The sequence below is a fragment of the Salmo salar genome, chromosome ssa13 (genome assembly GCF_905237065.1).
Source record: "Salmo salar chromosome ssa13, Ssal_v3.1, whole genome shotgun sequence".
NCBI lineage: Eukaryota > Metazoa > Chordata > Actinopteri > Salmoniformes > Salmonidae > Salmo > Salmo salar.
Genome location: NC_059454.1, coordinates 108247049 through 108264106, shown reverse-complemented (window position 1 = coordinate 108264106; position 17058 = coordinate 108247049). Strand labels below are relative to the sequence as shown.

The window sequence follows — 17058 nt, the reverse complement described above, 5'->3', positions numbered from 1 at the left end:
TTTATCCAGAGTGACTTACAGGGGAAATTAGGGTTAAGTGTCTTGCTCAAGGGCACATCAATAGATGTTTCACCTAGTCGACTCTGGGATTCAAACCAGCAGATTTTTGGTTACTTCCCCAACGCTCTTAAAAACTAGGCTACCTGCCACCCTAACATGCATTGCTGTTATTTGCTTGTGTGACATCATTTTACCGTTCTTGTTTACAATATCCTTTTAAAATATTATACCCTTTTTGTAAGACCTATCAGTTTAGCCATATAATATAATCTATTAGATCTTCCTTTTCTGGATGATGGGGTGGCAGGTAGCCTAGTGATTAGTGACCTAGTGGTTAGTGACCTAGTGGTTAGTGACCTAGTGGTTAGTGACCTAGTGGTTAGTGACCTAGTGATTAGTGACCTAGTGGTTAGTGACCTAGTGGTTAGTGACCTAGTGGTTAGTGACCTAGTTATTAGTGACCTAGTGGTTAGAGCGTTGGGCCAGTAACCGAAAGGTTGCTGGATTGAATCCCCGAGCTGGCAAGGTAAACTTCTGTCATTCTGCCCCTGAACAAGGCAGTTAACCCGCTGTTCCCTGGTAGGCTGTCATTGTAAATAAGAATGTGTTCTTAACTGACTTGCCTAGTTAAATAACGGTTAAATAAAAATGATGAAAATTTAAATTGTAGCCTTCCCTGTGGCTCAGTTGGTAGAGCATGGTGTTTGCAACGCCAGGGTTGTGGGTTCGCCAGTGGGTTGTGGGTTCGCCAGGGTTGTGGGTTCGATTCCCACGGGGGGCCAGTACAAAAAAAAATTATTGCATGAAATGAAAATGAAATGTATGTATTCACTACTGTAAGTCGCTCTGGATAAGAGCGTCTGCTAAATGACTAAAATGTAAAATGTAACTCTGTATGACTTCATTTAAAAAAGGAGGATACTTTAAACAGGGATCCACTGAAAATGTAACATTTGAATAGTTGTATCTAAAATGCCTTAATATTTAATAGTTTTAACCCTCCAAACTCATTTTAGACATATGAATAAATATGTCAATTGTGCAGAGAATTTATCAGGGTAATCTTCCCATAAATGGATAGTTGTTTCCCTCTCCACGGATTCAAGATTCTGTCTATTTGTCTTCGAACAACAACAAATACAACAACAACAACAAGATCGCTCAACTTTTCCTGGATATGTACAATAAGCAGATTGACTTCACCATCCACCCATTTAATCGGGAGACGACATGGCAATTTAAGGTTTGTATCTTTTAGAGTCCCAATCCGTTACCATAGTTGGGTTTTAGTCCAGAGAAACTGGAGAAATTATCCAGGTCCTCAATGAAGCCCTTCAAGGTTGAAGACTCAAGAGACAATTTTAAATCATAGGCGGTACATTGATACTTTTGTCCCTAAGCCATACATTTTTTTGCCCATTCATTTTATCATTAGATCTGATTTTTAATAAACAGGTATGGTGACAAAGGGCAACCTTGTTTTATGCTTCTTGACAATTTAAAGTTCTCAGAGAAGTAACAGTTATTTATTATTTTACATAAAGGATTTTTGTACATGACTTTTACCCATCTTATGAGCCATTTTCCAAAGTTGAAAACAATCCAGGCACTTATAAACAGATTCTTGACGTACTGTATCAAATGCTTTCTCAAAATATTCTATAAAGATTATACCTGGTTTCCCTGCATTCTCATAGTTTTCCATGATTTATTTGTATTTATTTATTTTTTCTTAGGCGGTAGATCAGCTTTAATACTGCAGATAAATTGTACTTCCATCAATGTAATTGTCTGCATCATTTCCAATCCCCATATATATTTTTTGTAAATATACATACATACATACATACATACATACATACATACATACATATATATATATGTATGTATGTATGTCGGGCCCCCGACAGACAAGTTCCTTACTTCCCCCCTTCCACTTCCCTCTTCAATTTTTGCGGTATTATTGTTATTTGGGAAGAGCAGACATTTCCATATATTTTTATTAGCTGCATGTGTGACATAACTCTACCAGTCCTATTTATGAAATAATTTACAAAGATTATACCTTTTTGAAAAATTGTATTTAAAAATAATGTTGTTTTTTAACCACAATATTTGTTGTATTATTTGTTCTGTCTTTTCTGCTTTTCCATTATTTCCTGTCTAATGTTTTCTTCAATATATGTTCCTTTTAAGAATCCCGTTTGATCGTGATGAATAATGTCTGGTAGGGACTTTTTTTATATGAGCAATACATTTTGACAATATTTTTATGTCACAACATTGAAGGGTGAGGGGCCTCAAATTTTCTAAGAGACTGGGTCTTTGTATTGCCCCTCTGTCTCCTGCTTCAGTAAGAGAGAGATCAGTCCCTCTTTTTGTGTGTCCGACAGTTTTCCATTTATATATATGATTAATTAAAACAATACAGTAATGGATCTTTCAGTAGTTCATAAAACGTTTAATATACAGTATCTCTATTGGAATGCCATCGACACCAGGGGTTTACCCATCTGAAAACAATAAAATGCCAACCATAGTTTTTCCTGCGCAATTAGGCCTTAACAATATATTTTTTTTGTGCCACATATAGTTTAACATGATTTTTTGGGGGAGAAGGATATCACAAAAACTTGTCGTCAAACGAGGTTGGAGGAATTTGACAAGATAAGATTTATTTAAAATATTTTACTTCCTTCTGTCACGTCCTGACCAGTATAGAGGATATTTTGTTATTGTAGTTTGGTCAGGACGTGGCAGAGGGTAGTTGATTTATGTATTACGGGGTTTGTTGGTCACTGGTTTATGTTTGTATTTCTATGGGTATGTTCTAGGTTAGTTTTTCTATGTGTAGGTTGGGTGCTGGACTCTCAATTGGAGGCAGGTGTTTCTAGTTGCCTCTGATTGGGAGTCCTATAAGTAGGTGTGTGTTTTGTTTGTCACTTGTGGGTAGTTATTTTTTATTATGCACTGCTGTATGTAAGTACATAGCCTGTGAAACTGTCTAGTTGTTTATTGGTTTCCCGTGTATGCTTTATTCTAAAGTAATTAAAAGATGAGCATTCATATCCCGGCTGCGATTTGGTCTATTCAACAAGGCTACACCTGTGACACCTTCTCTGTTGGTGAGATACGGATTTCCCCATCGTTTGTCTATTTTGTAGATTATTTTTGTTCACGTTTCTATATTGAAGATTCAGGAAAAACATGGTGCTTTTTTCACCATCCTCCATATAATTTGCTCAGTTTTTTTGATAAATGAAACCCGATCTTTCCTGAATAAATTCCTTAAACTCTTTTTGTTTTGTGTCTAGATTACTCAGTGCTTCTATCTACACCATCTGTCTACACCATTTATCTACACCATTTATCTACACCATCTATCTACACCATTGATGTGTAATGTTAGATTTTATATTTCTGCTCAAGTCTTTTCTCTGTTGAACGGTACGGTTTTAGTTTTTGGGAACAATAATTGAATTGAATGGCCTCTAAAGGCCCACTTTAAAGGTATACCATACGATAAGTCGGTCCGCTGAACCTGAACAACAAAAAGTATGTTATGAATTCCTTCGTTTTTGATAAGAAAATAGTGTCAGTCAATAAACCCTGGTTTAAATTTTCAATATCTCCGTCATCGTGGAAAATTCTGTCATAGTTACATGGAGGGCTATAGGGTGATGGTCTGATCGCATTCCATCCTCGGTCAAATACTTTTCTCACTCTTGACACCATAGAAAAGGATAACAGAAAATAATAAATCTGACTAGCTTGATTAAGACTCCAAGTATATCTTACAAGATGCGGGTTTTTAAGCCTCAAAATATCTGTAAATTCCAACATGTCCATAATATTTGTCATCTTTGAGTGCCAGAGGGTGACAGTTGGTAGTGTGATTGCCTTTAAGGTCCATTGCTGTACTTAAAACCGTATTGTAGTACCCTACCATTATAATATAGTTATTTGTATCTTGGAGACTAATTCGATTATTATAAATGTTTTCTAAGAAGTTTGGATTGTCATTATTCGGTCCATATAGATTGATGAGCCATCATTGTTTATCATCAAGTAGTATGTCCAATCGAATCCATCTTCCTTCAGGATATATTTCAGGATCTATTTTAACGGATCGCAAGGTTTTTGTACACAGTTAATAATTTAACATTTCAAGTCTTTCACATTTTAAAACTTTTGTGTGTTTTATGTTAACTGTTAATTTGTGATTGTTTATCACTTGCTTTGGCAATGTTAATATATGTTTAGAGAGGTAGAGGGAGAGAGAGAGAGAAGGGGCTTTATTATCTATTTCACTTGCTTTGACAATGTAAACATATGTTTCCCAGGCCAATAAATCTCCTTAAATTGAAATTGAACTGAGAGCTAGAGAGAGATCTCAGAGAGAGGGGTAGAGAGAGGGCTAGAGAGAGATCTGTTAATTTGTGATTGTTTATATCACTTGCTTATGCAATGTTAATATGTTTCCCATGCCAATAAAGCCATTGAATTGAATTGAGAAGAGAGAGGAGAGAGATAAAGCGAGAGAGCTAGAGAGACAGGTAGAGAGAGAGGTAGAGAGAGAGAGGTAGAGAGAGAGAGAGGTAGAGAGAAAGCTAGAGAGAGAAGTAGAGAGAGAGCTAGAGAGAGAAGTAGAGAGAGAGCTAGAGAGAGAGAGAGAGGGGTAGAGAGAGCTAGAGAGAGCTAGAGAGAGGTAGAGAGAAGTAGAGAGAGAGAAAGCTTGAGAGAGAGCTATAGAGAGGTAGAGAAAGAAGGGGCTTTATTATCTATTTCATTTGCTTGACAATGTAAACATATGTTTCCCATGCCAATAAATCCCCTTAAATTGAAATTGAACTGAGAGCTAGAGAGAGGGACAGAGAGAGAGAGCTAGAGAGAGATCTCAGAGAAAGAATGATCGAGAAAGAATGATCGAGATCGATAGAGAGAGAGAAGGAAAGAGAGAATCATTGTGGAATGTTGGAGAACAAGCATCCAATCTGTTTCTGATTGTTCTACTATTTGTTCAGTGGGATTGAAAGAGAGGAGGGCCACATGCTGGGCTGTCTGTGGTGGTATAGAGGAAAAACACAGAGACACTCCAGCCATCACTGAGAGGAGGACCACATGCTGGGCTGTCTGTGGTGGTATAGAGGAAAAACACAGAGACACTCCAGCCATCACTGAGAGGAGGGCCACATGCTGGGCTGTCTGTGGTGGTATAGAGGAAAAACACAGAGACACTCCAGCCATCACTGAGAGGAGGACCACATGCTGGGCTGTCTGTGGTGGTATAGAGGAAAAACACAGAGACACTCCAGCCATCACTGAGAGGAGGGCCACATGCTGGGCTGTCTGTGGTGGTATAGAGGAAAAACACAGAGACACTCCAGCCATCACTGAGAGGAGGGCCACATGCTGGGCTGTCTGTGGTGGTATAGAGGAAAAACACAGAGACACTCCAGCCATCACTGAGAGGAGGGCCACATGCTGGGCTGTCTGTGGTGGTATAGAGGAAAAACACAGAGACACTCCAGCCATCACTGAGAGGAGGGCCACATGCTGGGCTGTCTGTGGTGGTATAGAGGAAAAACACAGAGACACTCCAGCCATCACTGAGAGGAGGGCCACATGCTGGGCTGTCTGTGGTGGTATAGAGGAAAAACACAGAGACACTCCAGCCATCACTGAGAGGAGGACCACATGCTGGGCTGTCTGTGGTGGTATAGAGGAAAAACACAGAGACACTCCAGCCATCACTGAGAGGAGGACCACATGCTGGGCTGTCTGTGGTGGTATAGAGGAAAAACACAGTGACACTCCAGCCATCACTGAGAGGAGGGCCACATGCTGGGCTGTCTGTGGTGGTATAGAGGAAAAACACAGAGACACTCCAGCCATCACTGAGAGGAGGGCCACATGCTGGGCTGTCTGTGGTGGTATAGAGGAAAAACACAGAGACACTCCAGCCATCACTGAGAGGAGGGCCACATGCTGGGCTGTCTGTGGTGGTATAGAGGAAAAACACAGAGACACTCCAGCCATCACTGAGAGGAGGGCCACATGCTGGGCTGTCTGTGGTGGTATAGAGGAAAAACACAGAGACACTCCAGCCATCACTGAGAGGAGGGCCACATGCTGGGCTGTCTGTGGTGGTATAGAGGAAAAACACAGTGACACTCCAGCCATCACTGAGAGGGGGGCCACATGCTGGGCTGTCTGTGGTGGTATAGAGGAAAAACACAGAGACACTCCAGCCATCACTGAGAGGAGGGCCACATGCTGGGCTGTCTGTGGTGGTATAGAGGAAAAACACAGAGACACTCCAGCCATCACTGAGAGGAGGGCCACATGCTGGGCTGTCTGTGGTGGTATAGAGGAAAAACACAGAGACACTCCAGCCATCACTGAGAGGAGGGCCACATGCTGGGCTGTCTGTGGTGGTATAGAGGAAAAACACAGAGACACTCCAGCCATCACTGAGAGGAGGGCCACATGCTGGGCTGTCTGTGGTGGTATAGAGGAAAAACACAGAGACACTCCAGCCATCACTGAGAGGAGGACCACATGCTGGGCTGTCTGTGGTGGTATAGAGGAAAAACACAGTGACACTCCAGCCATCACTGAGAGGAGGGCCACATGCTGGGCTGTCTGTGGTGGTATAGAGGAAAAACACAGAGACACTCCAGCCATCACTGAGAGGAGGGCCACATGCTGGGCTGTCTGTGGTGGTATAGAGGAAAAACACAGGGACACTCCAGCCATCACTGAGAGGAGGACCACATGCTGGGCTGTCTGTGGTGGTATAGAGGAAAAACACAGAGACACTCCAGCCATCACTGAGAGGAGGGCCACATGCTGGGCTGTCTGTGGTGGTATAGAGGAAAAACACAGAGACACTCCAGCCATCACTGAGAGGAGGGCCACATGCTGGGCTGTCTGTGGTGGTATAGAGGAAAAACACAGTGACACTCCAGCCATCACTGAGAGGAGGGCCACATGCTGGGCTGTCTGTGGTGGTATAGAGGAAAAACACAGAGACACTCCAGCCATCACTGAGAGGGGGGGCCACATGCTGGGCTGTCTGTGGTGGTATAGAGGAAAAACACAGAGACACTCCAGCCATCACTGAGAGGAGGGCCACATGCTGGGCTGTCTGTGGTGGTATAGAGGAAAAACACAGAGACACTCCAGCCATCACTGAGAGGAGGGCCACATGCTGGGCTGTCTGTGGTGGTATAGAGGAAAAACACAGAGACACTCCAGCCATCACTGAGAGGAGGGCCACATGCTGGGCTGTCTGTGGTGGTATAGAGGAAAAACACAGAGACACTCCAGCCATCACTGAGAGGAGGGCCACATGCTGGGCTGTCTGTGGTGGTATAGAGGAAAAACACAGAGACACTCCAGCCATCACTGAGAGGAGGACCACATGCTGGGCTGTCTGTGGTGGTATAGAGGAAAAACACAGTGACACTCCAGCCATCACTGAGAGGAGGACCACATGCTGGGCTGTCTGTGGTGGTATAGAGGAAAAACACAGAGACACTCCAGCCATCACTGAGAGGAGGACACGTCACAGCTAATCACAGCAGAGTCAAAACCTTATGTGACCTCTGTTAATCTTTCTATGTTAATCAGTCCACCTTGTCTACGTTTAGCCTTCCTGTCTGTCTGTCCATCCGTCCATCCATCACTCTGTCTGTCTGTCACATTGCTGGTCTTACCACTGTAATCAGCCCTGTGATCTGTCCTGTCTTCTGTCCTGTCTTCTGCAGCCCTGTGTCCTTGTCCCCAGGTCTTACCCATGACGCTGTCTGTGCCGTTGGTGGTGGCAGTGCAGGAGGCTGTACTGTACTGATTGGAGCCACTGCTACGATGGAAACTGGACATGGGAGGAAGACTGGGGTTGATGTCTGCCGAGGAGTGTGACGGGTAGCTCTGTAGAGAGGGAGAATGGAGGGAGAGAAACGACCATCAGACTGACCATCAAACCCATTATAACCCTCAGACTGACCATCAAACCCATTATAACCCTCAGACTGACCATCAAACCCATTATAACCCTCAGACTGACCATCAAACCCATTATAACCCTCAGACTGACCATCAAACCCATTATAACCCTCAGACTGACCATCAAACCCATTATAACCCTCAGACTGACCATCTAACCCATTATAACCCTCAGACTGACCATCTAACCCATTATAACCCTCAGACTGACCATCTAACCCAGTAGAACCTAAAGCAATGAAAAGCAATACCAGTGAGATGATATGGAGACATACCAAGGCTAAGTAATAATCACCTGACGGAGAGAGGTAATGGGAGGTAAGGGTGCTCTCGAGCGGCTAGATGTTCTTTACCGTTCGGCCATCAGATTTGCCACCAATGCTCCTTATAGGACGCATCACTGCACTCTATACTCCTCTGTAAACTGGTCATCTCTGTATACCCGTCGCAAGACCCACTGGTTTATGCTTATTTATAAAACCCTCTTAGGCCTCACCTCCCCCCCTATCTGAGATATCTACTGCAGCCCTCATCCTCCACATACAACACCCGTTCACTCCCCCCTATCTGAGATATCTACTGCGGCCCTCATCCTCCACATACAACACCCGTTCACTCCCCCCTATCTGAGATATCTACTGCAGCCCTCATCCTCCACATACAACACCCGTTCACTCCCCCCTATCTGAGATATCTACTGCAGCCCTCATCCTCCACATACAACACCCGTTGCGCCAATCACATTCTGTTAAAGGACCCCAAAGCGAACACATCCCTGGGTCGCTCGTCTTTTCAGTTCGCTGCAGCTTGCGACTGAAACGAGCTGCAACAAAAATTCAAACTGGTCAGTTTTATCTCAATCTCTTCATTCAAAGACTCGATCATGGACACCCTTACTGACAGTTGTGGCTGCTTCACGTGATGTATTGTTGTCTCTACCTTCTTGCCCTTTGTGCTGTTGACTGGGCCCAGTAATGTTAATCCCAGCCATCGTCCCCGCAGGAGACCTTTTGGTAAGCCGTCATTGTAAATAAGAATTTGTTCTTAACTGACTTGCCTAGTTAAATAACGGTTAAATAAGAATAAAAAAATGAAAATGACAAGGAGATAAAGTAGAAAGTGACTGAAAGACAGAAAGAAGAAGAGGGAGGAATGGAGGCAGGAGAACAGAATAAGAAGAGAGAAGTGGAGAGGAGGATGATGGAAGATTAGAAAAGAAGGAGATAAGGAAAGGAAAGGAGGAGAGGATACTCACCAGCCGGTCGTGCAGGTGTGTGCCACAGTAGCTGCTGCTCTGGGGGCCGTGCGAGGAGTTACCCAGCATGCCACTGTAACCAGGCTGGTTCATACCGCTGGAGGAGCTCCATGGGTCAGCACTGTGGTGACCGTCTACAGGGGCAAGAGAGGGGGACATGAGGGAACCCTCCTGGAGCATACGCTTACGATCACAACATACACCCTGCTAACTGGATAAACGTACACCCTGCTAACTGAATACACAACATACACCCTGCTAACTGAATACACAACATACACCCTGCTAACTGGATAAACATACACCCTGCTAACTGGATAAACATACACCCTGCTAACTGGATACACAACATACACCCTGCTAACTGAATACACAACATACACCCTGCTAACTGGATAAACATACACCCTGCTAACTGAATACACAACATACACCCTGCTAACTGAATACACAACATACACCCTGCTAACTGGATAAACATACACCCTGCTAACTGGATAAACAACATACACCCTGCTAACTGAATACACAACATACACCCTGCTAACTGGATACACAACATACACCCTGCTAACTGAATACACAACATACACCCTGCTAACTGAATACACAACATACACCCTGCTAACTGGATAAACATACACCCTGCTAACTGGATAAACAACATACACCCTGCTAACTGAATACACAACATACACCCTGCTAACTGAATACACAACATACACCCTGCTAACTGGATAAACATACACCCTGCTAACTGGATAAACATACACCCTGCTAACTGAATACACAACATACACCATGCTAACTGAATACACAACATACACCCTGCTAACTGGATAAACATACACCCTGCTAACTGAATACACAACATACACCCTGCTAACTGAATACACAACATACACCCTGCTAACTGGATAAACATACACCCTGCTAACTGAATACACACCATACACCCTGCTAACTGAATACACAACATACACCCTGCTAACTGAATACACAACATACACCCTGGTAACTGGATACACACCATACACCCTGCTAACTGAATACACAACATACACCCTGCTAACTGGATAAACATACACCCTGCTAACTGAATACACAACATACACCCTGCTAACTGAATACACACCATACACCCTGGTAAGTGGATACACAACATACACCCTGCTAACTGGATACACACCATACACCCTGCTAACTGAATACACAACATACACCCTGCTAACTGAATACACAACATACACCCTACTAACTGGATAAACATACACCCTGCTAACTGGATAAACGTACACCCTGCTAACTGAATACACACCATACACCCTGCTAACTGAATACACAACATACACCCTGCTAACTGGATACACACCATACACCCTGCTAACTGAATACACAACATACACCCTGCTAACTGAATACACAACATACACCCTGCTAACTGGATAAACATACACCCTGCTAACTGAATACACAACATACACCCTGCAAACTGAATACACAACATACACCCTGCTAACTGAATACACACCATACACCCTGCTAACTGAATACACACCATACACCCTGGTAAGTGGATACACACCATACACCCTGCTAACTGGATAAACATACACCCTGCTAACTGAATACACAACATACACCCTGCTAACTGAATACACAACATACACCCTGCTAACTGAATACACACCATACACCCTGCTAACTGAATACACACCATACACCCTGGTAAGTGGATACACACCATACACCCTGGTAAGTGGATGCACACCATACACCCTGGTAAGTGGATGCAAAAAGATCCCATCAGACAAGGGCAAGCCAAGTTAGATGTGTGAAGGGAGTATTAAATGATGTTTCAACAGTCCTATTGGTGTGTGATTATATTTTGAACGGTCTCCATCTATCTACGTCATGTGATGCTCTCCCTATCTGTCTCTGCTGATCCCTGGCTCTCCCTATCAAGCCCTATGGCCATGTCATCTGTACTGTTACTATATATAACTATCTGTCTCTGCTGATCCCTGGCTCTCCCTATCAAGCCCTATGGCCATGTCATCTGTACTGTTACTATATATAACTATCTGTCTCTGCTGATCCCTGGCTCTCCCTATCAAGCCCCTATGGCCATGTCATCTGTACTGTTACTATATATAACTATCTGTCTCTGCTGATCCCTGGCTCTCCCTATCAAGCCCTATGGCCATGTCATCTGTACTGTTACTATATATAACTATCTGTCTCTGCTGATCCCTGGCTCTCCCTATCAAGCCCTATGGCCATGTCATCTGTACTGTTACTATATATAACTATCTGTCTCTGCTGATCCCTGGTTCTCTGGGGAAGATAATGCTTCCATTAACCTGTCTCCGTTTCCATCCTCGGCTGTGCACGTAACTCCAAGATGCCTGCCTACCGTGTGGCTCTGATACCCTCAACCACTGCCGTGTGATTAGTAAGGCAGTGCAGAAGATAGTCCAGGCCAGACCAGAGGCTGTGATGTAACCAACAAGCAAACGGCAGCCCTCCAATTACGGGGAAACCTCACCTACTCATCTAACTTGGCTGGATTACTTCATCTATCAATCCACAGCCAAAGCACTGTCTTTTTGTTGTTGTATGAACAGTGCCTTCGGAAAGTATTCAGACCCCTTGACCTTTTCTACATTTTGTTACATTTACAGCCTTATTCTAAAATATATATATATATATTTTTTTAAATCTACTCATCAATCTACACACAATACCCCATAATGACAAAGCAAACACAGGTTTTTAGAATTTTTTGCTAATTTATAAAAAAAATATTATATAAATAAATGTCTACATAAGTATTCAGACCCTTTACTCAGTAATTTGTTGAAGCACCTTTGGCAGTGGTTAAAGCCTTGAGTCTTCTTGGGTATGATGCTACAAGCTTGGCACACCTGTATTTGAGGATTTTCTCCCATTCTTCTCTGTAGATCCTCTCAAGCTCTGTCAGGTTGGATGGGGAGTGTCACTGCACAGCTATTTTCAGGTCTCTCCAGAGATGTTCGATCGCGTTCAAGTCTGGGCTCTGGCTGGGTCACTCAAGGACATTCAGAGTCTTGTCCTGAAGCCACTCCTGCGTTGTCTTGGCTGTGTGCTTAGGGTCGTTGTCCTGTTGGAAGGTGAACCTTCGCCCCAGTCTGAGGTCCTGAGTGCTCTGGAGCAGGTTTTCATCAAGGATCTCTCTGTACTTTGCTCCGTTCATCTTTGCCTCGATCCTGACTAGTCTTCCAGTCCCTGCCGCAGAAAAACATCCCCACAACATGATGCTGCCACCACCATGCTTCACCGTAGGGATGGTGCCAGGTTTCCTCCAGATGTGATGCTTGGCATTCAGGCCAAAGAGTTCAATCTTGGTTTCATCAGACCAGAGAATCTTGTTTCTCATGGTCTGAGAGTCCTTTAGGTGCCTTTTGGCAAACTCCAAGCGGGCTGTCATGTGCCTTTTACTGAGGAGTGGCTTCCGTCTGGCCACTCTACCATAAAGGCCTGATTGGTGGAGTGCTGCAGAGATGGTTGTCCTTCTGGAAGGTTCTCCCATCTCCACAGAGGAACTCTAGTGGTCTGTCAGAGTGTCCATCAGGTTCTTGGTCACCTCCCTGACCAAGGCCCTTCTCCCCCGATTGCTCAGTTTGGCCGGGCGGCCAGCTCTAGGAAGAGTCTTGGTTGTTCCAAACTTCTTCCATTTCAGAATGATGGAGGCCACTGTGTTCTTGGGAACCTTCAATGCTGCAGAAATGTTTTGGTACCCTTCCCCAGATCTGTGCCTCGACACAATCCTGTCTCGGAGCTCTACGGACAATTCCTTTGACCTCATGGCTTGGTTTTTGCTCTGACATGCACTGTCAACTGTGGGACCTTATATAGACAGGTGTGTGCCTTTCCAAATCATGTCCAGTCAATTGAATTTACCACAGGTGGACTCCAATCAAGTTGTAGAAACATCTCAAGGATGATCAATGGAAACAGGATGCACCTGAGCTCAATTTCGAGTTTCATTGCAAAGGGTCTGAATGCTTATGTAAATAAGGTATTTTTAGTTTAAAAAAAAAATGTAATACATTTGAAAACATTTCTAAAAACCTGTTTTCTCTTTGTCATTATGGGGTATTGTGTGTAGATTGATGAGGATTTTTAACGTAACGTAACAACATTTGGAAAAAGTCAAGGGGTCTGAATACTTTCCTGAATACACTGTAACTATCTATCTTAATGACAGACTTTTTGTTTTCGTGTTATTCCACGACAGTTTACCACTCATTGTGTCCATCACCAAATCTATCCAGCTATGACTAAATATGAGGTTGGTAAAAGTATAATCATTCTATTAAGGATGAACAGAGTTGAGAGAAATGCCTCAGGTAATCCATTACCTGGCATGAAGAAGGGGCTGGGGAACCCTCCACTAGTTGGTTTGGAGGAAGGGTACCCTGGTGAGTCCCTGTTGTAGTCAGCTGTGCTGGCAGATGGGGCGTATACCTGGGAGAGACACAGAGAGAGAGAGAGAGAGAGAGTGGGTTAAACACCTTAGAGAGACAGGGTCAGACGGACAACACCTTACAACAAGCTGCACTGTCATTGGCTAAGATAACAGGTAGACCAATCAATGAGCACTTGAGGTGAGCTTCTCTGTAAGACTTTTGTTCTTCGGCAGCAAGATCTGATGTTACCTACACGCGGATCGTGTTTGTCAGTGATAGTACACACTCAGGGTTACGTCAAGACCCACCGTGTGAATATCTGGAACAAATAACAGTCATCATCAGAGACTTAACTTTACTTAAGGTCTGATCATGTAGCCAGACACATTAGTAGGTCTGACATGCCTCAGAACAACACCCAACCAACCCCTGCTCTGCAATGTTTGAGTAAAAAGAGAATATAAGGTGTGTGTGTGTGTGTGTGTGTGTGTGAGAGGAGGGAACACACAGAAACCTGATAGTTACAGCAGGAAACATCCTTCCCAGCCAACTTGGCCTATCTCTCTCTCTGAGTGTGTGTGTGTGTGTGTGTGTGTGTGTGTGTGTGTGTGTGTGTGTGTGTGTGTGTGTGTGTGTGTGTGTGTGTGTGTGTGTGTGTGTGTGTGTGTGTGTGTGTGTGTGTGTGAGAGAGAGAGAGAGAGAGAGGCTCTCAGGATATCTTAGCCATGTCAGCTGCTGCTGAGAGTAGAGATGTGCGTCAGACAGACAGCTAGCCAGCATTAACGCTAACTAGGCACGCTAACGGGACCACTCTTAGGCTGAGCCAGAGCAGACTACCCAACACAACACAGGGATGATAGTGTTGCTATAGAAACACCCTTCTATTAGGTCATGATCACACTGATTCCAAGACATTCAAGTCCCCCCCCCCCAAAAAAAACAATAATGCTATGCTCTCCATAACGAAACTGAATCTCAGAGAAGTTGACAAATCACCAATCACAATACAACGTTGTCTTTTAAAAGGAAACTTTCACATTGGCAAAGGATTGTGGTATTGAGTACACTTCACAGAGAGCACTGCTGGGAGGCTTGGTTCCCATGAAGCACCTTGCACCGCACCGAGTGGCCGGCCCGCCGGGCCGAAGAATCACACCAGTGAGAACTCTAAACTCAGGCAGGTCTGGTAATGCTACCAGTCTGTAGTTGGGTTATGGGCAGGTCTGGTAATGCTACCAGTCTGTAGTTGGGTTATGGGCAGGTCTGGTAATGCTACCAGTCTGTAGTTGGGTTATGGGCAGGTCTGGTAATGCTACCAGTCTGTAGTTGGGTTATGGGCAGGTCTGGTAATGCTACCAGTCTGTAGTTGGGTTATGGGCAGGTCTGGTAATGCTAACAGTCTGTAGTTGGGTTATGGGCAGGTCTGGTAATGCTACCAGTCTGTAGTTGGGTTATGGGCAGGTCTGGTAATGCTACCAGTCTGTAGTTGGGTTATGGGCAGGTCTGGTAATGCTACCAGTCTGTAGTTGGGTTATGGGCAGGTCTGGTAATGCTACCAGTCTGTAGTTGGGTTATGGGCAGGTCTGGTAATGCTACCAGTCTGTAGTTGGGTTATGGGCAGGTCTGGTAATGCTACCAGTCTGTAGTTGGGTTATGGGCAGGTCTGGTAATGCTACCAGTCTGTAGTTGGGTTATGGGCAGGTCTGGTAATGCTACCAGTCTGTAGTTGGGTTATGGGCAGGTCTGGTAATGCTACCAGTCTGTAGTTGGGTTATGGGCAGGTCTGGTAATGCTAACAGTCTGTAGTTGGGTTATGGGCAGGTCTGGTAATGCTACCAGTCTGTAGTTGGGTTATGGGCAGGTCTGGTAATGCTACCAGTCTGTAGTTGGGTTATGGGCAGGTCTGGTAATGCTACCAGTCTGTAGTTGGGTTATGGGCAGGTCTGGTAATGCTACCAGTCTGTAGTTGGGTTATGGGCAGGTCTGGTAATGCTACCAGTCTGTAGTTGGGTTATGGGCAGGTCTGGTAATGCTACCAGTCTGTAGTTGGGTTATGGGCAGGTCTGGTAATGCTACCAGTCTGTAGTTGGGTTATGGGCAGGTCTGGTAATGCTACCAGTCTGTAGTTGGGTTATGGGCAGGTCTGGTAATGCTAACAGTCTGTAGTTGGGTTATGGGCAGGTCTGGTAATGCTACCAGTCTGTAGTTGGGTTATGGGCAGGTCTGGTAATGCTACCAGTCTGTAGTTGGGTTATGGGCAGGTCTGGTAATGCTACCAGTCTGTAGTTGGGTTATGGGCAGGTCTGGTAATGCTACCAGTCTGTAGTTGGGTTATGGGCAGGTCTGGTAATGCTACCAGTCTGTAGTTGGGTTATGGGCAGGTCTGGTAATGCTACCAGTCTGTAGTTGGGTTATGGGCAGGTCTGGTAATGCTACCAGTCTGTAGTTGGGTTATGGGCAGGTCTGGTAATGCTACCAGTCTGTAGTTGGGTTATGGGCAGGTCTGGTAATGCTAACAGTCTGTAGTTGGGTTATGGGCAGGTCTGGTAATGCTAACAGTCTGTAGTTGGGTTATGGGCAGGTCTGGTAATGCTACCAGTCTGTAGTTGGGTTATGGGCAGGTCTGGTAATGCTACCAGTCTGTAGTTGGGTTATGGGCAGGTCTGGTAATGCTACCAGTCTGTAGTTGGGTTATGGGCAGGTCTGGTAATGCTACCAGTCTGTAGTTGGGTTATGGGCAGGTCTGGTAATGCTACCAGTCTGTAGTTGGGTTATGGGCAGGTCTGGTAATGCTACCAGTCTGTAGTTGGGTTATGGGCAGGTCTGGTAATGCTACCAGTCTGTAGTTGGGTTATGGGCAGGTCTGGTAATGCTACCAGTCTGTAGTTGGGTTATGGGCAGGTCTGGTAATGCTACCAGTCTGTAGTTGGGTTATGGGCAGGTCTGGTAATGCTACCAGTCTGTAGTTGGGTTATGGGCAGGTCTGGTAATGCTACCAGTCTGTAGTTGGGTTATGGGCAGGTCTGGTAATGCTACCAGTCTGTAGTTGGGTTATGGGCAGGTCTGGTAATGCTACCAGTCTGTAGTTGGGTTATGGGCAGGTCTGGTAATGTTACCAGTCTGTAGTTGGGTTATGGGCAGGTCTGGTAATGCTACCAGTCTGTAGTTGGGTTATGGGCAGGTCTGGTAATGCTACCAGTCTGTAGTTGGGTTATGGGCTGTCCTGCAACTCGAGACCCAAACTGGACACATTACGCTGATTAACACACACACACACACACACACACACACACACACACACACACACACACACACACACACACACACACACACACACACACA

General features: G+C 44.6%; 1 protein-coding gene across 17 annotated transcripts in view; it reads right to left on the bottom strand.

Annotated features, from left to right (window-relative positions):
* LOC106568540 (transcription factor 4) overlaps positions 1-17058 on the bottom strand; it is a 428072-nt gene that overhangs the window by 67748 nt on the left and 343266 nt on the right. For 10 of the 17 annotated variants that reach the window (XM_045692640.1, XM_045692649.1, XM_045692645.1 and 7 more), the window contains 3 exons: positions 13669-13774; positions 9266-9399; positions 7722-7935 (listed from right to left, as the gene is read on the bottom strand). In XM_045692640.1, the coding sequence (XP_045548596.1) occupies positions 7722-7935; positions 9266-9399; positions 13669-13774 (454 nt within the window). The remainder of the gene's footprint in view (positions 1-7721; positions 7936-9265; positions 9400-13668; positions 13775-17058) is intronic. The other 7 variants (XM_045692646.1, XM_045692643.1, XM_045692647.1 and 4 more) reach the window with 1 other exon arrangement.